This window comes from Pleurodeles waltl, chromosome 11 (genome assembly GCF_031143425.1).
Source record: "Pleurodeles waltl isolate 20211129_DDA chromosome 11, aPleWal1.hap1.20221129, whole genome shotgun sequence".
Lineage (NCBI taxonomy): Eukaryota > Metazoa > Chordata > Amphibia > Caudata > Salamandridae > Pleurodeles > Pleurodeles waltl.
The window spans coordinates 738,811,664-738,837,804 of NC_090450.1; the positions used below are offsets into that span (position 1 = coordinate 738,811,664).

General features: G+C 43.8%; 1 protein-coding gene across 1 annotated transcript in view; it reads right to left on the minus strand.

Annotated features, from left to right (window-relative positions):
• LOC138266081 (trichohyalin-like) overlaps positions 1-26,141 on the minus strand; it is a 475,778-nt gene that overhangs the window by 175,944 nt on the left and 273,693 nt on the right. The window contains exons 20-21 of the mRNA XM_069214443.1: positions 17,066-17,248; positions 243-374 (exon numbers count right to left, since the gene is read on the minus strand). Coding sequence (XP_069070544.1) covers positions 243-374; positions 17,066-17,248 — 315 coding nt within the window. The remainder of the gene's footprint in view (positions 1-242; positions 375-17,065; positions 17,249-26,141) is intronic.

The following is a 26,141-nucleotide window of genomic DNA, read 5'->3' on the forward strand; positions in this document are numbered from 1 at the left end:
TGGGCATTCTAGATGATTTGGGTGGTCCTATGCACACCAGGATTCCCATTGCCACTGACGTCCTGATTAGTAAAAGGGACTTGGCACGCCACTGGTGCAGGGTGGACCTCCCCTCAGTCGAGGAATGGAACAGACGCATGGATGTCTGAGCTACGATGAACAAACTTGTTTATAAGGCTCATGCGTGCTCTTATCCCACTCCTTCATAAATCTACCCACTCATCCATGTTATTGTGTCTAACCTGCTCCAACTCCTCTCGTAGCTTCCTGAACTCTTCAAGTTTCTCTTCTCTCAGTGCTGTACGGAGCTCTTCTAAAGCCTCCTGCTTCTCCTTCTGTAACGAGCGGCTGAGGAGCTCCTGCTCTTGGATTCTCTGAAAAAAACGTTATGGGGGTGTTTTACTTAATTTCATCCAACTAGCACCTTCCTTGCATGCAAGAAAAACCAGGCTCTCTAGCTAGGAAGTGGAGTGCATAGTGATAGAAAGAAATACAGATGCTACTGTGTCTGAAAGGAGGTGGGAGAGAGGAAATGAAAATGTCACTTACCCAGTGTACATCTGTTCGTGGCATCAGTCGCTGAGATTCACATGGTATGCATGAGCTCGCCATCTGGTGTTGGGTCGGAGTGTTACAAGTTGTTTTTCTTCGAAGAAGTGTTTTCGAGTCACGGGACCGAGTGACTCCACCTTCTGTGCTCATTGCGCATGGGCGTCGACTCCATCTTCGATTGTTTTCCCCGCAGAGGGTGAGGTAGGAGTTGTACTATAGTAATAGTGCCCGCGCAATGAAAAATGTAAGTATGTACCTATTAAAGGATTAAGTAATATATACAAATGTACAAAATTGAAGGTAACTTCTGAACTGCTACAGGCTTCCGGGGAGGTGGGTGGGTCCATGTGAATCTCAGCGACTGATGCCACGAACAGATGTACACTGGGTAAGTGACATTTTCAGTTCGATGGCATCTGTCGCTGTAGATACACATGGTATGCATAGACTAGTAAGCAGTTAGTTCCCCATAAGCGGTGGTTTAGCCTGTAGGAGTAGAAGTTGTCTGAAATAGAGTTCTTAATACAGCTTGACCTACTGTAGCTTGTTGTGCGGATAGCACATCTATACAGTAGTGTTTGGTGAATGTGTGAGGCGTAGACCAAGTGGCTGCCTTACATATTTCCTGCATTGGGATGTTTCCTAAAAAGGCCATTGAAGCACCTTTTTTCCTTGTTGAATGTGCCCTGGGAGTAATGGGCAGTTGTCTTTTTGCTTTAAGGTAGCAGATTTGGATGCATTTAACTATCCATCTGGCTATACCTTGTTTTGATATTGGGTTACCTGCATGAGGTTTTTGGAATGCAATAAATAGCTGTTTAGTTTTTCTGATGTTCTTTGTTCTGTCAATGTAGTACATTAATGCTCTTTTGACATCTAATGTATGTAGTGCTCTTTCAGCCACAGAATCTGGCTGTGGGAAAAATACTGGTAGTTCTACCGTTTGATTTAGATGGAATGGTGAAATAACTTTTGGTAAAAATTTTGGATTAGGTCGTAGGACGACCTTATTTTTATGTATTTGTATAAAAGGCTCTTGTGTTGTGAACGCTTGAATTTCACTTACTCTTCTTAGAGATGTAATGGCGATGAGAAAGGCAACTTTCCAGGTTAGGAATTGTATTCCGCAAGAGTGCATGGGTTCGAAAGGTGGGCCCATGAGTCTTGTTAGAACCACGTTTAGGTTCCATGAAGGAACAGGTGGTGTTCTTGGTGGTATAATTCTTTTAAGCCCTTCTATAAATGCTTTGATAACTGGTATCCTATACAAGGAGGTTGAATAGGTAGTTTGCAGGTATGCAGATATTGCTGCAAGGTGTATTTTAATAGAAGAGAAGGCTAGCTTTGCTTTTTGTAAATGGAGCAAGTAATTTACTATATGTTTTGGAGTTGCATCTAGCGGTTGTATCTGATTATGATGGCAGTACCAAACAAATCTTTTCCACTTACTTGCGTAGCAGTGTCTAGTGGATGGCCTTCTGGCCTGCTTTATGACTTCCATACACTCTTGGCTAAGTTGTAAGTGTCCGAATTCTAGGATTTCAGGAGCCAGATTGCTAGATTCAGCGATGCTGGGTCCGGGTGTCTGATCTGTTGGTTGTGTTGCGTTAACAGATCTGGTTTGTTGGGCAGTTTGATGTGTGGTACTACAGACAGATCTAGCAGTGTTGTGTACCAGGGTTGTCTTGCCCAAGTTGGTGCTATTAAAATGAGTTTGAGTTTGTTTTGACTCAATTTGTTTACTAGGTAAGGAAGGAGAGGGAGAGGAGGAAAAGCGTAAGCAAATATTCCTGACCAGTTCATCCATAGGGCATTGCCTTGGGATTGCTTGTGTGGGTATCTGGACGCGAAGTTTTGGCATTTTGCGTTCTCTTTTGTTGCAAATAAGTCTATTTGTGGTGTTCCCCAGAGTGTGAAGTAGGTGTACAGAATCTGTGGGTGGATTTCCCATTCGTGGACTTGCTGGTGATCTCGAGAGAGATTGTCTGCCAGCTGATTCTGGATCCCCGGAATAAACTGTGCTATTAGACCAATCTGATGGTGGATTGCCCACTTCCATATTTTTTGAGCTAACAAGCTTAACTGCGTTGAATGTGTTCCTCCTTGTTTGTTTAGATAATACATCGTTGTCATGTTGTCTGTTTTGACAAGGATGTATTTGTGGGTTATGATTGGTTGGAAAGCTTTTAGTGCTTGAAAAACTGCTAATAATTCTAGATGATTTATATGCAGTTTTGTTTGATGTATGTTCCATTGTCCTCTTATGTTGTGTTGATTGAGATGTGCTCCCCACCCTGTCATGGAAGCATCTGTTGTTATTACGTACTCTGGCACTGGGTCTTGGAAAGGCCGCCCTATGTTTAAATTTATACTGTTCCACCATAGAAGCGAGAGGTAAGTTTGGCGGTCTAGCAACACCAGATCTAGAAGGTGACCCTGTGCTTGAGACCACTGTGAGGCTAGGCACTGTTGTAAGGGCCTCATGTGCAGTCTTGCGTTTGGGACAATGGCTATGCATGAGGACATCATGCCTAGGAGCTGTAGTATTGTTCTTGCTTGTATTGTTTGGTTTGGAGACATGTGTTGAATGACCCTGTTGAAATTGTGGATCCTTTGTGGAGTTGGCGTTGCTACTCCTTTTGTCGTGTCTATTATGGCTCCTAGATATTGCTGTACTTTGCTTGGCAGAATGTTTGATTTTGCAAAGTTGACGGTGAACCCTAGTTTGTAGAGGGTTTGTATGACTTGATTTGTGTGGTTTGAGCATTGTGTGAGCGAACTGGTTTTGATTAGCCAGTCGTCTAGATACGGGAACACATGTATTTGCTGCCTTCTGATGTGTGCAGCGACTACTGCTAGGCATTTTGTGAATACTCTTGGAGCGGTTGTTAAACCAAAAGGCAATACTTTGAATTGGTAATGTATTCCTTTGAATACAAACCTTAGATATTTCCTGTGTGATTGATGTATTGGTATATGGAAATATGCGTCCTTGAGGTCTAGGGTTGTCATGTAGTCGTGTTTTTTGAGCAATGGTAACACTTCTTGTAGTGTGACCATGTGAAAGTGGTCTGATTTGATGAATGTGTTTACTACTCTGAGGTCTAGAATTGGTCTCAGTGTTTCGTCCTTTTTTGGTATCAAGAAGTACAGTGAATAAACTCCTGTGTTTATTTGTGTGCTTGGTACTAATTCTATTGCATTTTTTTGCAGTAGTGCTTGAACTTCTATCTCTAGAAGCTGTGAATGGTATTTTGTTAAATTTTGTGATTTTGGTGGTATGTCTGGAGGGAATTGCAGGAATTCTATGCAATAACCATGCTGGATAATTGCTAGGACCCATGTGTCTGTAGTTATTTTGTCCCATGCTTCGTAATATTGACGTATCCTCCCCCCCACTGGTGTTGTGTGGGAGGGGTGTGTGACATGTGAGTCACTGCTTGTTGGTAGTGGTTTTGGGGCTTTGAAATCTTCCCCTATTCCTAGGGAATTGCCCCCCTCTATACTGGCCCCGAAAACCTCCCCTGTACTGTCCCTGGTAGGTGGGCGGTGCGGACTGTGAGGTGCTAGCTTGTGTGGCCTGACCCCGAAACCCTCCTCTAAAAGGTGTTTTGCGGAAGGTGTTATAAGATCCTCTGCTCTGCGGGGAGTAGAGTGCGCCCATGGCCTTGGCAGTGTCAGTGTCCTTCTTGAGCTTTTCTATAGCTGTGTCGACCTCCGGACCGAACAGAAGTTTCTCGTTTACTGGCATGTTAAGCACTGCCTGTTGAATTTCTGGCTTGAATCCAGACGTTCTGAGCCATGCGTGCCTACGGATGGTAACCGACGTATTAATGGTTCTTGCGGCCGTGTCTGCTGCATCCATGGAGGAGCGTATTTGATTGTTGGAAATGTTTTGACCCTCCTCAACAACCTGTTTTGCTCTTTTTTGCAGATCTTTTGGGAGATGTTCAATGAGATGCTGCATCTCATCCCAGTGGGCTCTGTCGTATCGCGCTAGCAGCGCTTGTGAATTTGCGATGCGCCACTGGTTTGCTGCTTGGACAGCAACCCTCTTCCCGGCTGCATCGAACTTCCTACTTTCTTTATCTGGGGGAGGTGCATCCCCAGAAGTGTGTGAGTTTGCCCGTTTTCTGGCAGCCCCTACCACCACAGAGTCTGGTGGCAGCTGAGAGGTGATGAAGACAGGGTCCGTAGGAGGCGCCTTATACTTTTTGTCCACCCTAGGCGTCACTGCCCTACTTTTAACTGGCTCCTTGAAAATGTCCTTTGCATGGCGTAGCATGCCTGGGAGCATCGGCAGGCTTTGGTAGGAGCTGTGGGTTGAGGAGAGGGTGTTAAATAAAAAATCATCCTCTACTTGTTCCGAGTGTAGTTCCACATTATGGAATAGAGCTGCTCTAGCCACCACTTGCGAGTAGGCTGTGCTGTCTTCCGGTGGTGATGGCCTAGTTGGGTATGTGTCTGGGCTGTTATCAGACACTGGTGCGTCGTACAAGTCCCACGCATCCTGATCTTGGTCGTCGTGGCTCATGGCGGTGTGAGCTGGCGAATGTGACGGGGTGTAAGTTGGCGAAGCCGGAGTTACAGGTGGAGGCGAGGGAGGAGGTGTTACCTTTTGTGTTGTTTGTTGCTGAGGAGTAAACTGAAGCGTTCTCTTTCGTTTGACAGGTGGGAGGGTACTGATCTTCCCAGTCCCCTGCTGAATAAAGATACGCTTTTGCGTGTGATCCACGTCAGTGGATTGCAGTTCTTGTTCAAATCTATGTTTCTTCATTTGAGAAGACATAGAATGCTCTTCGGTATAGGAGCCAGAAACAGGGTCTGATGTCGCTTTTTTCGGCTCCGAAAGCCCTGTCGATTGTTTTTTCGGCTCCGAGGTAACCTTCCTCTTTTTCTGTGCCGAAAACTCTTGGCCTCTATGGTCTTCGGCGCCACTGTCTCGGCGTCGATCGGTGTCGACACCGAACTCTCGGTGTCGATGCTTCTGTTTAGCACTCTCTCGGTCCCGAGGAGGCTGCGTGCCGGTGTCTCGACCGAAGTCGGACGATCTCGACACTGAATGGGCCTTTTTCGGTGCCGATTGTTGGTCACCGAGAATTTGGGTGGAGCCATGGCCGGTTGGCAGTGGCGTCCCCTGGGCCTTCTTTCCTTTTTTAAGGTTTGATCTCGACGTCTTACTCACAGTTCTTGTAGAGTGTAGCTCGTCGGAGTCTGAATCCTGGATGGAAAAGGATTCCTCCTGTTCCTCTTCTGTCTCGAACTGTGGACGCTCTTTTGGCGTGGACGCCATCTGGAGTCTTCTCGCTCGACGGTCGCGCAGAGTTTTTCGGGACCGGAACGCCCGACAGGCCTCACAGGATTCTTCGCTGTGCTCGGGTGACAGGCACAGATTACAGACCGAGTGTAGGTCCGTATAAGGATATTTGTTGTGGCATTCGGGGCAGAATCGAAACGGGGTCCGATCCATCGGCGTTGTCCTCCACGCGGTCGGGCCGACTAGGCCCCGACGGGGTGCCGAAATCTACCCCGAAGGGCACCGAGGCGCTTCGATGTTGAACGCGTCGTCGTATGTGTCTATCTCTAACCGGATCGCAACGATACCGTCGAAAATCTTCCGTCTTCAGCTAACTTTCCGTTCCGAAACTCGGAGCGACAGGAACACGTCCGAACCCGATGGCGGAAAGAAAACAATCGAAGATGGAGTCGACGCCCATGCGCAATGAGCACAGAAGGTGGAGTCACTCGGTCCCGTGACTCGAAAACACTTCTTCGAAGAAAAACAACTTGTAACACTCCGACCCAACACCAGATGGCGAGCTCATGCATACCATGTGTATCTACAGCGACAGATGCCATCGAACAGTAGATTTTCTAAGAGAAACAATTACGGACACTACTGTAAGAGGAAAGAGATGAGAAAGGAGGTAAAGGAAATGTTGTGGGGGAAAGAAGAATGTAGACTACTGATAGGATTGAGGTAGGAGAAAGGGACAGGAGATGTGCTGGCAGAGGAAGGAAATGTGCTGCTATAACAAAGAAATGTAGAAGAATATAAACAATATGGGCTAAGAGAGGGGCTGTAAAAAACAAGAGGGAAGAGGTATGCAGTAACAGAGGTGGTGCACTATGATGGAAAAAGATTGTTAGACCATGAAAATGTTAATTTTACAAGATATTTTCTAATGTGCCCATAACAGTCAACCTAGGACAAAACAACATTTAGACTTGGTATCCTACTAGTTCAGGGGACCTCATCATGGCGACCCTCTTCCAAGGCCACATAAAAAGTACAATCACCACACACTTGTTTGGGAGAATATGTTTCAGGCTAAGAATGTCTCACCTACAATGGATGTTCTAACTTCAGTGTTCTGGAATGCAGTTACCTTTATATCACCCCTAAAGTCTGTAAATGTTTTCTGGATTTGTCAGGGACAGATGCCCTGAATTATTATTAATGGTTTGTGCTTTTCCTCCCTCCCTTCACATCGAGCAAAAGTGAAACTTAAAAGCTTTTATTTAAAGTTTGGAATTTTACATTCTTTCTGCAACCCACCCTCACCCCTTAAGTTTTGCTGGTATAATACATTCCCAAAAAGTAAATGGATTCTAAGGCTTTGGCGCTAATACAGTTCAGCGAGTGCCTTTCATGCTTGTGGTTTGAAGTTTTTCTGTCCATGTGAGATTTTGTTAGGGTTCCCATTCGGACACACCACCTGGACAATCTTGTTTCTACTGCTTGTTTCATGTGACCGGGGTCTCAAGAAAACAATCAATTATTTGGCCAACTTCCTTGGATCATTCAAAATAAAATCCTCTAACAAGTCAATGCAATTCAGATGTTGATGAATTACTCATTAGCAATACATTTCATCAAACCTTCTAACATTGTGATTAGTTTCCCTTTTATCCATCCATTCTAGATTTAGGAGAGCCATTCACTGCCCAAGCTCAAATTTTGCTTCTTCCATCAAAGATTTACATGACTGTCACCTCTGCTCAAGTTCGCCATGATTGCATAATAGAACCACTTGGGGTGTTGACGTACGTGATGAGGAGTATTTAAGTTAGTTCTGCATCATCCAAAGGGTGTTTCCCAGAGCATCGGCCATCCTGCCAAGCAAATACCTCCCTTCAGTCACAACCAGTGTTATGGTATTATTCCCTGACTTATATAGATGCCAATAGACGTTGCCAGCACTACCAAGAATTGCCTGGTAATTACAATTGTAATGACTGCTGTGAAACAGCCAAAGAATGTCAACATATATGCCTCATAGATCTTTCCATTACACTAATTTATTTTCAACTTCTCACCACAACCTGTGGTGAAAATATCAACCACCCCTCCATACATTAAAATAACTGTAGCTTGATACACACCAAGGTCCTACATGAATGCCTTTCTTTTGTTCCTTAACATATCTTTCATGACGAACTGAGTCACCTTTTTCCTGTTTCATTTCTAGTTCTAAACCTTTGACTTTGGCTGATTTATGCTGAAATATTTAAAAAGTGCCCAACTGTTGATAATGGATCACAATTACATTAGGAATGGTGGCACCACCCTTATAAATATGAAGCACTATCAACTATACACAGTAATGATGAGTACAACTCCTAAATTCCTCTCCTCCCTCCTCTATGTGCGGCTGTGCGTCTCACAGTTTGAAGTGTACACATTAAATTAAAATCCTAGATTTATTTTACCCTGCTGCCCTCTCTAGTCTCGGCTCATGGGGATGGCTTATCACCATTGTCCATTGCCAGTGTGGGATTACTACATTCAGCAGCTCAGCATCAATGTTTAAGCTGTCTCCAACACTGTAGTTTGCAGTTCTTCCATCTGTGATATGGCCACATACCTGCTCAGGTGGTAGGCCAGTTTCACCTATCTGTCATCTGTACCATGCATCAAAGAAGGGCCGGGGGAAAGCAAGCACCACTCCCAATGAAATGGTGCCCTTTTGGATTTGAAACAATTTCCACCATAACAAGACTGTTCAGGCATGCTGCCATTAAACACAGATTGTTTAGCCAACCAACTGCTTTTCTCCAAGAGAGCAGTCATCAAAGTGAATTAGCAGAAATTTAGTTTGCAAATGCTCTGGTGCAACCAAAGCCAATGCTTATTAGAAACTAGCCAAAAGTCATAATCCAAAATTGTTAACAATCCAGTTCTTCCACTAGAGTTCGTACTATATAAAGTACTGATTCAATACTTTCAACACTGGCAAGACTGACTATTCAGGTAGTTTTGGACATATTACAACCTTCTCGTAGTGCAGCTGACAGTTGCTGCTACATTATTTTGGTAAAATGCATCTTTGTCAACCATTGTAATGGTCATATATTTCCACAGTCTTTCATCGTGAAACTTGCTATCTCCACTGGTATTCATTTTCAACTCAGACCAATCTGAATTAATAGCAGCTGTTGCAAACATTCAAATAATTTTAAATATCTTTGAGAATTATCACCCTGAAACTAATTACACCCTCACTTTTGGTACTCATTAGCTTGTGGAGACTCCTGAGTTTCTATCTTATAAGGGCATTTCTTTCTGTATACATTCCATACATGCTAGCAGAGCTGTGAGGGAATGTGCACTGCCAAAAATAGCAACCCTAAATGCGGCAGGATGCAATGTTGAACACTTAAATTGATGCTCTTCCAGTCCATCCTCTGCCTTGTTGAAATATTTCTTGCTTTCTGGAACAACTTTGAAATCCAGAAAAATGCTAATTTTGTGTGTTGCTAAGTGAATTTAATTTGCAGATAGGGCTCGTCAGTGTCTGCAAGATTTATTTGCAATTTAGAGAGGCAGGGCCTCCTTCAGCCATTGGTTTCATTGTGTGATCCACATTCAACCACTGACCTGAGACATTGCCAATTACTTCTTGAATCAGCCCAAAGAAGTATTTTTCTCACTGCCATGCTATTGGTCACTGGGAATATCACTTTTCTTATTAGGAAATGGTTCAATTGAAACACAAGGGAATATGTCACTATGTCACAACAATTTCAATTCTTTATTTCTTTGGATACAGAAAGCAAACATTTTCTTGTAATTTATTTTCAGTGCAGTGGACTTCTAACGCTTTTGTCAAGACCCTAGTGTGAATCATATTTTAAGGTGTGCTTAATTGTTTTTTTGTGTTTACTTATTAGGACGGCTATCTTGTCTAGTGAGATACCAAATTCTGCTCTATTATTCACAATGTTACTTTGGCTCAGGGTGGCACTGACTTTTGCTCTGCCTCACCCTCCCTACAGCTCAATGATCCTGATCCCCACGTGAGGCCCTACGCTTATTATTGTGGCTCATGACCCACCTGTATTTTCACAGAGTATTTTGGTCTTTTGTAAGTAAAGTATTGTATACTCAATTAAGGGTGCCATTTATTGAGTATGTTTTACAGAGGAAATGCTCCCTAACTGGACAGTTGGATCAGACATCCTCGATGTTTCACAGTGAAGCAGCAAACCATTCACTCCTTGTTCAACAGATTAGGTTTGAAGGGGTGCAGACATTCTGTTTGGCCATCGTACCAGAGGTATTTCTGTCACGGTTCAAGTAACCCTCTGTTCAGTGTGAGATGTTGGAGAGGAATAGAACTGCTACCCTAGCTTGCCCACTTCTCTGCCTTCTCGAGTTTCCAGTGATAGCAAGGCACCAGAACAGGGATGGTAATGGAGTCTTGACTGCTCCCCTATCCAGCCTGGAAGCATGCCTGCCTAGCACGAAGATAGAGCTGAACAGAGGCTTGATGACTACAGACAGATAGGTCAGCAGCACCTCTCTTCTCCTCTAGTTGATACAGTTAGAGGTAGTAGTCCAGAGTCAGCACATCTGTGCCTCTCTGTCACCTTGTCCAGCCGGGCAGAGTCTCTGTGGCGGAGAGCAGTAATCTACAACTCTTGGGTTTCTCCCAGCATATGAAGTCATGCCTATTGCTCGGCTGCAAACTGATCAAAAGCTTAGACGGAAGCATGAGGTTGCGGACCCAAGCTTCAGTATCCACAGATGTTCCATTCCCTAAAAAATATTTTTATAGTTGTGTCAGACCCTGCATCTAAAAAGTGGATGATTTTATGACAACTGCTTTGTGTGCAGAAAAACACGCAATCACTAAAAATGTATGCAACAAATGTAAACGGATATAACATGTGTGTTAGACTGGAAACAGACAACTAAACAACACTTGCATTCTAGGGCTTCTTGATTTCGTTGTACAACTCACTTGCATAATGCTTTGAGCGGTAAGTTTCCAGAACTTTCAAGGATTCCAGAAGAATCTAGGTTGGTGTAATAAATGTTGCCTTCTCACAGTCCTCATCACGTGATACTTTATAAGTATTTCATTTTAACTGATGATATGTCACTGTTAGACCTGTCAGCCTTAGGGTGGTCTCCTCCCAAACATTCTGACCTACTCCTCCATAATTTTCTGATGTCTTGTTTTGTTGGCCTTGTGACTCTGTGCACTTTACCACTAGTGCGAAAGTGCATATGCTAACACCTTAAAACATTGTACATTAGCTTATCCCTAATTGCCATGTTTAATTTACATATAAGTCTCTAGTAGCATGGTTCATTTTTGCTGATCTTGCTTTTTGTTGGTCTTATGATTGTGCACTTTCCCACTGCTAACCAGTGCAAAAGTATGTGTGCTCTCTCCTCTAAACTTGGTAAAATTAGCTTACTCCAGTTAGCACTTTTGATTTACAGGTATGGTAAGTCTCCAGTTAAGTGGTACTACATGTACCAGGGCCTGTAAATTAAATGCCACTAATGGCCTGCAGCACTTACTGTGCCACTCAATTAAGTATCCCTTTAAAATGGTCTCAGGCCTCCCATTGCAGCCTGTGTGTCTAGTTTTGAACTGCCATTTCAACCTGGCAAAATAATTATTTTGCCAGGCCTAAACCTTCCCGTTTATTACATGTAAGTCACCCCTAGGGTAGGCCCTAAATAGCCCACAGGGCAGGGTGCAGTGTACTTAAAAAGTCGTGTATTTATGTTTTTTTACTTCTGCATGTACTGGCAGTGAAAATCTTAAATTTAGTTTTCACTATTGCAAGGCCTGCCTCTCTCATAGGATGACATTGGACTAATATATCACATTTAGGGCCAGATGTAGCACAGGTTTTTACCCATTCTGTGTCTATGGGAAAAAGTGTTTGTACATATGGCCCTTAATAACTGATAACTTTCAAATCAGGGCAGGTAGGAATATGGAGTTCGGTGTCTAAAGAATAGTATTTTAATTCCCTCTTTAGTGGTAAATTTGAATTTTAAGTCACAATTCTGAAAATGCCAGAGGGCATTTTCTTGTCCCAACCATTTGATGTCTGCAATCTGTATCCTGGCTCAAATGACTAGGTGTAGCTGGCAGTCGTGGTGTATTGCTATCAGGCAGTGAGGCAAAATAGGAAGATAGGTGTGGGCAAGATGTGCCATCTCCGACTTGAAGAGGGGGAAGAGCTGTCACCTACCCCAGTTGCACATCACAAAGGCTCTGTCTGAGCACACTTACAAAGGATTCAACACTAGTCTTTTGAGACTTAAGGACAAGTTGTGGCCAGGGCAGGAACATAGAAAATTCCGAACACCTCTGGGGGTAAAAAATCTCTAGAATATTCTGCTACTTCAAAGTTGGCAGCAAATATAAATATTGGACCCTCAGACCCAACTCTTCAGTACACCTCTGAACCTGTGGAAGATTCAGAAGGGCTGTTGTGCTGCTCTGCATGAAGGACTGCTACTCTGCTGCCTGAGTGAAAGGGTTGGACCAGAGGTGCAGAGGTATGAGGGCACAATGGATATCTCTGAGTGGCCAGTGGCAGCAGGTGACGTCAGAGACCCCTCCTGATAGGTGCTTACCATTCTCTGTAGCCAATCCTCCTCTGAGTGCTATTTAAGGTCTCTCCTGTGGGTTTCTCTTCAGATAATGAATGCAAGAGCTCACCAGAGTTCCTCTGCACTTCCCTCTTCGACTTCTGCCAAGGATCGACCGCTGCCTGCTTCAGGACGCCTGCAAAACCGCAACAAAGTAGCAAAAAGACTGCCAGCAACATTGTAGCGCCTCATCCTGCCAGCTTTCCCGACTGTTTCCTGGTGGTGCATACTCTGAGGGCTGTCTGCCTTCACCCTGCACTGGAAGCCAAGAAGAAATCTCCTGTGGGTCGACGGAATCTTCCCTCTGCCAGCGCAGGCACCAAACTTCTGCATCACCGGTCCTCTGGGGCCCCTCTCATCTTGACGAATGTGGTCCCTGGAACACAGGAGCTGGATCCAAGTGTCCCCGACAGTCCAGTGGCCCTTCTGTCCAAATTTGGTGGAGGTAAGTCCTTGCCTCCCCATGCCAGACAGTAATCCTGTGTACTGCGTGAACTGCAGCTGCTAGGGTTTCTGTGCACTTTTGCAAGACTTCCTTTGCGCACAGCCTAGCCCAGGTCCTCAGCACTCAGTCCTGCATTGCCCAACTCGCTGAGTTGGACTCCGACTTTGTGGGACCCTCTTTTGTTGTGCTGAGACAACCGCCGTGCTCAGATCTTCTGAACGCCTGTTCAGGTTTTTCTGCGGGTGCTGCCTGCTTCTGCGTGGGTTCTCTGTGTTGCTGAGTGTCCCTTCCGTCTCCACCTCCAAGGGGTGACCTCCTGGTCCTTCCTCGGCCCTGGCAGCACCCAAAACCTTCAACCGCAACTCTTGCAGCTAGCAAGGCTTGTTTGCAGTCTTTCTGCGTGGAAACAACTCTGCATCCTCCAGCACGCCGTGGGACATCTTCTGACCAAAGGATAAGTTCCTGGCACCTTCCGTTGTTGCAGAATCTTCGGCTTCTTCCACCCAAAGGCAGCCCTTTTGCACCTTCATCCGGGGTTTAGTGGGCTCCTGCCCCCCCGGACACTTGCGTGACTCTTGGACTTGGTCCCCTTCCTTTGCAGGTCCTCAGGTCCAGGAATACGTCTTCAGTGCTTTGCAGTCAGTTGTTGTCTTTGCAGAATCCCCTATCTCGACTTTACTGTCTTTCTGGGGTAGTGGGGTAACTTTACTCCTACTTTTCAGGGTCTTGGGGTGGGGTATCTTGGACACTTCTAGTATTTTCTTACACTTCCAGCAACCCTCTACACACTCCACTAGGCCTTGGGTCCATTCGTGGTTCGCATTCCACTTTTGGAGTATATGGTTTGTGTTGCCCCTAGGCCTATTGTCTCCTATTGCATTCTATTGTGTTCTACAGTGTTTGCACTACTTTTCCAACTGTTTACTTACCTGATTTTGGTTTGTGTGTATATTTTGTGTATTTTACTTACCTCCTAAGGGAGTATATCCTCTGAGACTCTTTTGGCATATTGTCACTAAAATAAAGTACCTTTATTTTTAGTAACTCTGAGTATTGTGATTCTTATGATATAGTGCTAAGTGATATAACTGGTATAGCAGGAGCTTTGCATGTCTCCTAGTTCAGCCTAAGCTGCTCTGCTATAGCTACCTCTATCAGCCTAAGCTGCTAGAACACTTCTAATCTACTAATAAGGGATACCTGGACCTGGCACAAGGTTTAAGTACCACAAGGTACCCACTATAAGCCAGGCCAGCCTCATACAGTACTGCATTCCGGTAAGTCTGAACATGTGACTTTGCCCTGGTCCAGTGCGACCAGATGACCACAGTTGAAGCTTTGTGCTTTTAGGCACTATTTCCCCTTACATCTTTATAATTGCATATCACCGGTTCTACTGATTGTATTTTTGTCATTTTGGTCAAAATAATTTATTAGATTGTACTCTATTTTTCAAAAGTGTGTTGTATTTTTCTTGTGTTGTGTTTTTACTTTAACACTGTTTGAAGTGCTGCATAAGTTAAGTCTGAGAGCTTTAGCACCACGCTATTAGCGGGTTAAGTACAGGTTAGTTCAGGGCTTGCTTCTGTTTTACTCTGAGAAGAGTTGTGGTTGCTGCTTGAGTAGGGTTTAACCCCCCTCAACCAGTAACCCAATTTACAACAGTCACCATCTAGGATGTTTTCTCAGCAGAGTCAACCATGGGGCATAACCTGTATTTAAGCCAAAGAGATTTTACGAACATACAACTTGTAATATTCCAGATGACTTCATCAGGCTTATGTTACCTTTGTTACCTGTTCTATTTTGACCCTACCCATCCTGATGCTTGTCTTAGTTGTGACACTGGTCAGGCGAGCTTCATATCTGGTACATTAAGTTGTCTCCAGGTACATGACTTTCGGTTGAAGTTCTGTACAAAACTATATGAGATGACTGGCAACATACAACCTTCCACCCAGAGGTCCAACTGTTGGGTTTCAATGTGCTGGCCTTTCTTATAAGGCTGTTCCTATGTTACTCTGGTAACAGCCATGGGACAGGTAGCTGTGCCTTGGCTTCATGGTCCACTGCCCAAGTATTCTGACTTGCTATGGGATCTGGTATTCATTAATGGTGTACCTGACTGAGAAAGGGATAAAGCTCAGGTTATTGGACAGTGGAGTGGAGGGTTGCCGTTCCCTCTCCTCTCTGACACAGGGATGCTCATAAAATATTAACTTAAAAAATGCACCTCATCAGATGGTCTCCACTCAAGGTTTGCTAGTTGACTTACTATTGCACAGACAATCTAACAACAAAGTTATTGGGCAGGCTAGCATTGTATAACTGAATGAAAACAAATGTCTATTCATCAGTATGGATTCAGGCTGTAAATCAAATAATGCAAGTATGAAGCCAAATATGACTGATGAGTAAGGTACAAGAACCTGCATTAAATATTCTTGTACACAATGGTTCGCTGTACTATTTTCCTATACAACTTGTAATGTAGTAACTGTACTACCCTGTCAATCTTTGCAGCAACAAGGTCTGTTGTTAAACAAGAAGATGAATAAATATGGCTTAAATATATAATGGTACACCTGAATGAGTTTGAGAAATCTTAGTGTGCTCTAATTGTTCCTATTGCTAGACTCTGGACATTTGGTCTGACTTTATGGCTTAAACGCTGACATCATCCATTTCCACATCTTAACCCACTGAAGGAGTGATTAAAGTATTTCTTGTTTTTGTACTAGGACCACTGCCTACATAGCTTTCTTCCTTTTATTTTTGTAGCAGACAAATTCGTTTTTTTCCTGAATTCATATTTTTTGTAAGCTGTGCCTTAATGCTTCTTTGTGTGAAGGTTTAAAAAAAAAAAAAAATAATAATACTACCTTTTTAGGCCCTCTGCCACCAGACTATAGGAATACTGATGCATTCTAAGAGATTTACATTGAACCAACTGAAAACAGGTCTACAAGTTATTACACGTCACTAACACTTTCAAAGTGAACTGATATTTCCTGAGTTCAATGGCTGTTGTGCTATTAAGGGCTTCTATTGAGTTCACAAATTCTAAGTAATATCTTGTCTGACTTGCGTGCTCCTCAGTGGCATCTGGCCGCACAGGTCATTTGGATTAACGTAACTGTGACAGTGTCTTAAGACCATAGAAGGAGTTGTCCCCTCCATGTTTCACTGTGCTTATTTATCTATATCTGGCACCTCATCCACTATGTTCTTATAGCTAGAAGTGGCTTACTTGGCTACTACAGCAAGCCATAAAGCTTGGCGTATACCATGGAATCATTTCGGGTTTTGGCGCATAGCTATAGAACATACTTCCAGCTGCTATCTATCATTCCATTTACTTGAGATTCAAGAAGACAATTAAGACCTGCCCTTTTCGCAGTCCAGGAATATTTCTTTCATTGTCATGCTATTGGTCATTGGGTGTATCAGTTTGTCTACTAGGAAATGGTCACACTGAAAAACATGGGACTAGGTCACATCTACGTTACACTCAGTCGTCACAATTTCAATCCCGCATTTCCTTCTTGTGTACAAAAAGCAAACCTTTTCTTCTAATGTATTATCAGTGCGGTGGGCTTCTACAGGATTTTGTTAAGACCCTAGTGTGAATTATATCTTATGATGCCTGCTTAGTTGTTTTTGTGTTTACGTATTGGCATGGCTAACTTGCCTCATGCAATATCGGTTCCTGCTCTATTTTCCATCTTGTTACAGTGGCTCATGGCTGTACCAGCTTTTGCTAGGTCCAACCATCCTTATCACCATTTCATGCAGCTCAATTTGCAATATAATTTTAGGATAGTCACTGTCTATAGTGTAATATATTCTTTGCACACCCTCAGGATAGTTCAGGGGCTTGCTGCTACACATTAAGCTTCCGAGTCAATAACCAAACAATTAAAACTTCAGAAACCCAAATAAGTTGTCGGCCATGAGCATGCCTTTACTTTTGCATTGAGTGAGTATTAAGGCAAAGAGGTTTGCAGATTGCACCCTACTGATCCAGTAAATAAACAAATAAATGATCCACAAAAGTTCAGAGAGGGTGATCCTATTCGTTTTCTTTCTCTTTTGTACTATATTTGGAACGTGAACATTTTACTTTCATAAACTATTAGACAGAAGGAAGGGAGGACACTCACATTTTGGAGCTCTACTGACATATTTTGCAAAGACAGACATGCTCTTCGCTCTCTTTCCAGGGCTTCTTTCATAGCTGCCAGGTCTCTGTGCCTTTCCTCCTCCAGGTTTTCACGCTGTAACTGGAGTGCCTCCCTCTTCTCAGCTTCGAACTTTCTCTGCTCCCGGAAGAGGGAGCTTTGGACCTGGGGACATACAAAGTGAGACACTTTATTCAAGAGAAAAAAAGGGACAGACATGAGGGGAAAAAGAGTAAAACATGACCACAGAAGGCAGTAGATGGGGGAGGGCTCATGCTTCAGTACCTATGTGAAAAATCTATCCAATGATAGTCTGTTTAACATGCAAAAGAATGCTTCATCAATTCAGTTTAAAAAGGATCCACTTAAAAAAACAGCATACATTATTCAACAGTTAATAAGCATTCACGACAAAAGGTATTGTCATCCTGAGGGTGCGGCATGTAGTTCCTTAATCCACTGTAAGATCGAACCCGAAAAAACAATTTGTCATGAATGCTCAATGGAAATGAAATACTGAAAAATAAAGATTATTCATATTTTTAAATGATCTCAAATGTACTATATAAATCTACATACAAATGTGTGCCTCCCTTGCTAGATATAGTTTTTATAAGAATACTTAAATACTCAGTATAAAATAAATAAAGTTCATATACAGATGCCTTATGTGAGCACTGCAGGCAGCTTCATGTAGAGCTCGGCATAACCAATGCTCTATGTGCCAAAGCATCTAAATTGTGCTGTTATAATGGTCCTATCCCCGTATTGCTTAGTGTGTAAAAGTGCCAGGCCCAGAGTTCCCTCAGAAGCCCAAGGCCAGAGCTGATGAATGTCGGCATACTGAATACTAAAGCTGTGCAGTCTTGATTCCACCTCATACCTCTTTAATTTAGCACCCGGCACTTCATGCACCGTTGTCTCTCACTATTGGGTTATTTTTCTTCCCGCTTTCTCCTTTTGTCATCTTTCTTTCATCTTCCTTTTCTCCTATGTTTCCCCTTGTGTGTTTTATTCTTTCATACATGGGTCAAAGTCTAATGATGAAAATTAATTGCAGATCCCCAAAATGAGTGCAGCTCGGTTTAATCTGCAACTATAAGCTCAATATCCATAAACCTTTCTATATGGAAAGAGTATCTGAAAATTACTTGGTGTATTCCTCTCAAGGATTTCCTTTGAGGGAAGATATGCAACATGGACTAAGTTGAAAAGATTTGGTAACAAATCTTCAAGTGTAACATGATTTCAACAGTTCATTTTAACACATAATGAAAATGTCACTTACCCAGTGTACATCTGTTCGTGGCATCAGTCGCTGAGATTCACATGGTATGCATGAGCTCGCCATCTGGTGTTGGGTCGGAGTGTTACAAGTTGTTTTTCTTCGAAGAAGTGTTTTCGAGTCACGGGACCGAGTGACTCCACCTTCTGTGCTCATTGCGCATGGGCGTCGACTCCATCTTCGATTGTTTTCCCCGCAGAGGGTGAGGTAGGAGTTGTACTATAGTAATAGTGCCCGCGCAATGAAAAATGTAAGTATGTACCTATTAAAGGATTAAGTAATATATACAAATGTACAAAATTGAAGGTAACTTCTGAACTGCTACAGGCTTCCGGGGAGGTGGGTGGGTCCATGTGAATCTCAGCGACTGATGCCACGAACAGATGTACACTGGGTAAGTGACATTTTCAGTTCGATGGCATCTGTCGCTGTAGATACACATGGTATGCATAGACTAGTAAGCAGTTAGTTCCCCATAAGCGGTGGTTTAGCCTGTAGGAGTAGAAGTTGTCTGAAATAGAGTTCTTAATACAGCTTGACCTACTGTAGCTTGTTGTGCGGATAGCACATCTATACAGTAGTGTTTGGTGAAAGTGTGAGGCGTAGACCAAGTGGCTGCCTTACATATTTCCTGCATTGGGATGTTTCCTAAAAAGGCCATTGAAGCACCTTTTTTCCTTGTTGAATGTGCCCTGGGAGTAATGGGCAGTTGTCTTTTTGCTTTAAGGTAGCAGATTTGGATGCATTTAACTATCCATCTGGCTATACCTTGTTTTGATATTGGGTTACCTGCATGAGGTTTTTGGAATGCAATAAATAGCTGTTTAGTTTTTCTGATGTTCTTTGTTCTGTCAAAGTAGTACATTAATGCTCTTTTGACATCTAATGTATGTAGTGCTCTTTCAGCCACAGAATCTGGCTGTGGGAAAAATACTGGTAGTTCTACCGTTTGATTTAGATGGAATGGTGAAATAACTTTTGGTAAAAATTTTGGATTAGGTCGTAGGACGACCTTATTTTTATGTATTTGTATAAAAGGCTCTTGTGTTGTGAACGCTTGAATTTCACTTACTCTTCTTAGAGATGTAATGGCGATGAGAAAGGCAACTTTCCAGGTTAGGAATTGTATTCCGCAAGAGTGCATGGGTTCGAAAGGTGGGCCCATGAGTCTTGTTAGAACCACGTTTAGGTTCCATGAAGGAACAGGTGGTGTTCTTGGTGGTATAATTCTTTTAAGCCCTTCTATAAATGCTTTGATAACTGGTATCCTATACAAGGAAGTTGAATAGGTAGTTTGCAGGTATGCAGATATTGCTGCAAGGTGTATTTTAATAGAAGAGAAGGCTAGCTTTGCTTTTTGTAAATGGAGCAAGTAATTTACTATATGTTTTGGAGTTGCATCTAGCGGTTGTATCTGATTATGATGGCAGTACCAAACAAATCTTTTCCACTTACTTGCGTAGCAGTGTCTAGTGGATGGCCTTCTGGCCTGCTTTATGACTTCCATACACTCTTGGCTAAGTTGTAAGTGTCCGAATTCTAGGATTTCAGGAGCCAGATTGCTAGATTCAGCGATGCTGGGTCCGGGTGTCTGATCTGTTGGTTGTGTTGCGTTAACAGATCTGGTTTGTTGGGCAGTTTGATGTGTGGTACTACAGACAGATCTAGCAGTGTTGTGTACCAGGGTTGTCTTGCCCAAGTTGGTGCTATTAAAATGAGTTTGAGTTTGTTTTGACTCAATTTGTTTACTAGGTAAGGAAGGAGAGGGAGAGGAGGAAAAGCGTAAGCAAATATTCCTGACCAGTTCATCCATAGGGCATTGCCTTGGGATTGCTTGTGTGGGTATCTGGACGCGAAGTTTTGGCATTTTGCGTTCTCTTTTGTTGCAAATAAGTCTATTTGTGGTGTTCCCCAGAGTGTGAAGTAGGTGTACAGAATCTGTGGGTGGATTTCCCATTCGTGGACTTGCTGGTGATCTCGAGAGAGATTGTCTGCCAGCTGATTCTGGATCCCCGGAATAAACTGTGCTATTAGACCAATCTGATGGTGGATTGCCCACTTCCATATTTTTTGAGCTAACAAGCTTAACTGCGTTGAATGTGTTCCTCCTTGTTTGTTTAGATAATACATCGTTGTCATGTTGTCTGTTTTGACAAGGATGTATTTGTGGGTTATGATTGGTTGGAAAGCTTTTAGTGCTTGAAAAACTGCTAATAATTCTAGATGATTTATATGCAGTTTTGTTTGATGTATGTTCCATTGTCCTCTTATGTTGTGTTGATTGAGATGTGCTCCCCACCCTGTCATGGAAGCATCTGTTGTTATTACGTACTCTGGCACTGGGTCTTGGAAAGGCCGCCCTATGTTTAAATTTATACTGTTCCACCATAGAAGCGAGAGGTAAGTTTGGCGGTCTAGCAACACCAGATCTAGAAGGTGACCCTGTGCTTGAGACCACTGTGAGGCTAGGCACTGTTGTAAGGGCCTCATGTGCAGTCTTGCGTTTGGGACAATGGCTATGCATGAGGACATCATGCCTAGGAGCTGTAGTATTGTTCTTGCTTGTATTGTTTGGTTTGGAGACATGTGTTGAATGACCATGTTGAAATTGTGGATCCTTTGTGGAGTTGGCGTTGCTACTCCTTTTGTCGTGTCTATTATGGCTCCTAGATATTGCTGTACTTTGCTTGGCAGAATGTTTGATTTTGCAAAGTTGACGGTGAACCCGAGTTTGTAGAGGGTTTGTATGACTTGATTTGTGTGGTTTGAGCATTGTGTGAGCGAACTGGTTTTGATTAGCCAGTCGTCTAGATACGGGAACACATGTATTTGCTGCCTTCTGATGTGTGCAGCGACTACTGCTAGGCATTTTGTGAATACTCTTGGAGCGGTTGTTAAACCAAAAGGCAATACTTTGAATTGGTAATGTATTCCTTTGAATACAAACCTTAGATATTTCCTGTGTGATTGATGTATTGGTATATGGAAATATGCGTCCTTGAGGTCTAGGGTTGTCATGTAGTCGTGTTTTTTGAGCAATGGTAACACTTCTTGTAGTGTGACCATGTGAAAGTGGTCTGATTTGATGAATGTGTTTACTACTCTGAGGTCTAGAATTGGTCTCAGTGTTTCGTCCTTTTTTGGTATCAAGAAGTACAGTGAATAAACTCCTGTGTTTATTTGTGTGCTTGGTACTAATTCTATTGCATTTTTTTGCAGTAGTGCTTGAACTTCTATCTCTAGAAGCTGTGAATGGTATTTTGTTAATTTTTGTGTTTTTGGTGGTATGTCTGGAGGGAATTGCAGGAATTCTATGCAATAACCATGCTGGATAATTGCTAGGACCCATGTGTCTGTAGTTATTTTGTCCCATGCTTCGTAATATTGACGTATCCTCCCCCCCACTGGTGTTGTGTGGGAGGGGTGTGTGACATGTGAGTCACTGCTTGTTGGTAGTGGTTTTGGGGCTTTGAAATCTTCCCCTATTCCTAGGGAATTGCCCCCCTCTATACTGGCCCCGAAAACCTCCCCTGTACTGTCCCTGGTAGGTGGGCGGTGCGGACTGTGAGGTGCTAGCTTGTGTGGCCTGACCCCGAAACCCTCCTCTAAAAGGTGTTTTGCGGAAGGTGTTATAAGATCCTCTGCTCTGCGGGGAGTAGAGTGCGCCCATGGCCTTGGCAGTGTCAGTGTCCTTCTTGAGCTTTTCTATAGCTGTGTCGACCTCCGGACCGAACAGAAGTTTCTCGTTTACTGGCATGTTAAGCACTGCCTGTTGAATTTCTGACTTGAATCCAGACGTTCTGAGCCATGCGTGCCTACGGATGGTAACCGACGTATTAATGGTTCTTGCGGCCGTGTCTGCTGCATCCATGGAGGAGCGTATTTGATTGTTGGAAATGTTTTGACCCTCCTCAACAACCTGTTTTGCTCTTTTTTGCAGATCTTTTGGGAGATGTTCAATGAGATGCTGCATCTCATCCCAGTGGGCTCTGTCGTATCGCGCTAGCAGCGCTTGTGAATTTGCGATGCGCCACTGGTTTGCTGCTTGGACAGCAACCCTCTTCCCGGCTGCATCGAACTTCCTACTTTCTTTATCTGGGGGAGGTGCATCCCCAGAAGTGTGTGAGTTTGCCCGTTTTCTGGCAGCCCCTACCACCACAGAGTCTGGTGGCAGCTGAGAGGTGATGAAGACAGGGTCCGTAGGAGGCGCCTTATACTTTTTGTCTACCCTAGGCGTCACTGCCCTACTTTTAACTGGCTCCTTGAAAATGTCCTTTGCATGGCGTAGCATGCCTGGGAGCATCGGCAGGCTTTGGTAGGAGCTGTGGGTTGAGGAGAGGGTGTTAAATAAAAAATCATCCTCTACTTGTTCCGAGTGTAGTTCCACATTATGGAATAGAGCTGCTCTAGCCACCACTTGCGAGTAGGCTGTGCTGTCTTCCGGTGGTGATGGCCTAGTTGGATATGTGTCTGGGCTGTTATCAGACACTGGTGCGTCGTACAAGTCCCACGCATCCTGATCTTGGTCGTCGTGGCTCATGGCGGTGTGAGCTGGCGAATGTGACGGGGTGTAAGTTGGCGAAGCCGGAGTTACAGGTGGAGGCGAGGGAGGAGGTGTTACCTTTTGTGTTGTTTGTTGCTGAGGAGTAAACTGAAGCGTTCTCTTTCGTTTGACAGGTGGGAGGGTACTGATCTTCCCAGTCCCCTGCTGAATAAAGATACGCTTTTGCGTGTGATCCACGTCAGTGGATTGCAGTTCTTGTTCAAATCTATGTTTCTTCATTTGAGAAGACATAGAATGCTCTTCGGTATAGGAGCCAGAAACAGGGTCTGATGTCGCTTTTTTCGGCTCCGAAAGCCCTGTCGATTGTTTTTTCGGCTCCGAGGTAACCTTCCTCTTTTTCTGTGCCGAAAATTCTTGGCCTCTATGGTCTTCGGCGCCACTGTCTCGGCGTCGATCGGTGTCGACACCGAACTCTCGGTGTCGATGCTTCTGTTTAGCACTCTCTCGGTCCCGAGGAGGCTGCGTGCCGGTGTCTCGACCGAAGTCGGACGATCTCGACACTGAATGGGCCTTTTTCGGTGCCGATTGTTGGTCACCGAGAATTTGGGTGGAGCCATGGCCGGTTGGCAGTGGCGTCCCCTGGGCCTTCTTTCCTTTTTTAAGGTTTGATCTCGACGTCTTACTCACAGTTCTTGTAGAGTGTAGCTCGTCGGAGTCTGAATCCTGGATGGAAAAGGATTCCTCCTGTTCCTCTTCTGTCTCGAACTGTGGACGCTCTTTTGGCGTGGACGCCATCTGGAGTCTTCTCGCTCGACGGTCGCGCAGAGTTTTTCGGGACCGGAACGCCCGACAGGCCTCACAGGATTCTTCGCTGTGCTCGGGTGACAGGCACAGATTACAGACCGAGTGTAGGTCCGTATAAGGATATTTGTTGTGGCATTCGGGGCAGAATCGAAACGGGGTCCGATCCATCGGCGTTGTCCTCCACGCGGTCGGGCCGACTAGGCCCCGACGGGGTGCCGAAATCTACCCCGAAGGGCACCGAGGCGCTTCGATGTTGAACGCGTCGTCGTATGTGTCTATCTCTAACCGGATCGCAACGATACCGTCGAAAATCTTCCGTCTTCAGCTAACTTTCCGTTCCGAAACTCGGAGCGACAGGAACACGTCCGAACCCGATGGCGGAAAGAAAACAATCGAAGATGGAGTCGACGCCCATGCGCAATGAGCACAGAAGGTGGAGTCACTCGGTCCCGTGACTCGAAAACACTTCTTCGAAGAAAAACAACTTGTAACACTCCGACCCAACACCAGATGGCGAGCTCATGCATACCATGTGTATCTACAGCGACAGATGCCATCGAACTATATAAATCTCTTCCTGACATTGGTGAAGGTGGGTAGAGAAGGAGTCAATGGAAGAGCAGATAGCAAGTCAAGCTTCCTTTTACTATATTCCTTTGAAGGACAGGACAGGACACCTTGTCTGGATCAGTACACCGGCCAAATCTTTGGCTTTAAGATTGCATGTAGATGTTGGAAGTATTTGAAGGATAGCTGAAGGGATGAAGAGAAGTCAAAGGTTTTCTTTGAGAAATAAAACACATTGTTTCCTCATCCACTATGGAATCTTAACACTTCAGAAAAACTTGCCTTTGCATTTTCCAGCTGTTAATCATGGCTGAGAATCCTGAATCAACCCTCTTTCAAAACATATTCCAAAACTGCAGCTTTGACTCCCTCAATTATAATTGTGTATGACTGAACTATAGCTACAGAAACGGATGGAGTAGGATGTCTAACAGATGAAGCGACCAAAGAAGCCTATTCAGACATACCTATCGAGACAGAAGGGAAAATTATCTGAAAATGTGCACTTTATGTCTCCTCACAGGTTGGGAAGGGGATTGGGGGAGGGGTTGTTGTTGCAACAAGACAAATGTAGGGTAATTTGGAACAACGGAGTCACAAGTGCTCTTTATTTTGATTCTTCTGTAAGTCAAATCAGAAGCTGCCTTCTTCAGCCTCAGTTGCATGGTTCATCAACAATCAATTGTATCAGGTTCAGTAGGTGATTGAACCCCCAGGCAAAAATTATGCAGAGTGGAAATGGGGAAATTAATGGGGGCAACAATAATTTCACGGATCACCTATCATCCTTCGCCACATTCCTTCTCTACATGGTATTCATTCTCAATGGAAGGGTCGTCTAACAACAATAGCACTTTGTTATCCCGGATTTCCCTCTTTCCTTTCATTTCACATCTGCTTCTTCCCTTGTCTATATATTTGTACTTCCCCTATCAAACTATTGCCCCCATACGGACGTCTGTGATGAAGCCAATGTCTTGGATGCAGACATTTTTAATGCTTAAGACAATGACAGAAGGTTTTTAGACTTCACAGTATAGGCCTTACAAGATGAGATTGATGACATTCCTTTGGATGCGGAACCTGGTTTGGGTTCTCATTACATGGAGTCCGGAGCCAAAGATTTAGGCACCACAGGGAAAAGTCGATGCTGTATGGAAGATATCGGAATAACTGACAGAAACATATAGTTGAACATCATTAGAAAAGGAGCCTCCAATGGCAAGACGGTAAGGCAAAGCACACAACACATGTAGCGTGATAGCTTACACCGAAATTCTAGAGAATGTCTTGTGTTCTTGGGTGGTGGGAATGGTTTCAAGAAGAGAATTTTTAACTTAAGAAGTGTGTTCTTTGACTTTTTTCTTTTCCTGTCAGAGAATTCCATGAAACATTCTCTTGGCTCTTTTCTTTTTGGTTCTGCCAGAGAACGAACTCTTAGCAAATCTCTCAACCATGTACTTCTATATGATGATTATGGTTCAGAAAAATTCATCATCCACACTTCTTAGGAATATCTGCTTTAGTAAAGTGAATAGCTTTTGCAAGCACAGTCCCTTATGGAAAATGTTATGTTACAAAACGTCGATCTTGGAACAATGAATCTTGTTTCTGTATAAAGCTATTAACTTCTACAAGCGCACTGCAGAGAGCTCCCTTGTATTAATATGCAATAGAGCTATGAGCTGGTTAGGAAACCCTAGCACAAATTACTTGGAGCTTTGAAAATCACATACTAATAAGAAAAAGTTACCTTTGTGAGGATTCTGACACAAACTGACCCTGCTCTTCCTATTTCCCAACTGCCTGTCAACCGTCAAAAAGTAAAGCTTCTCTAACAACATTGTCTGTTTTCTATGAAATACCACTATACGAGCATTCCTCTGCAAATGAACTCT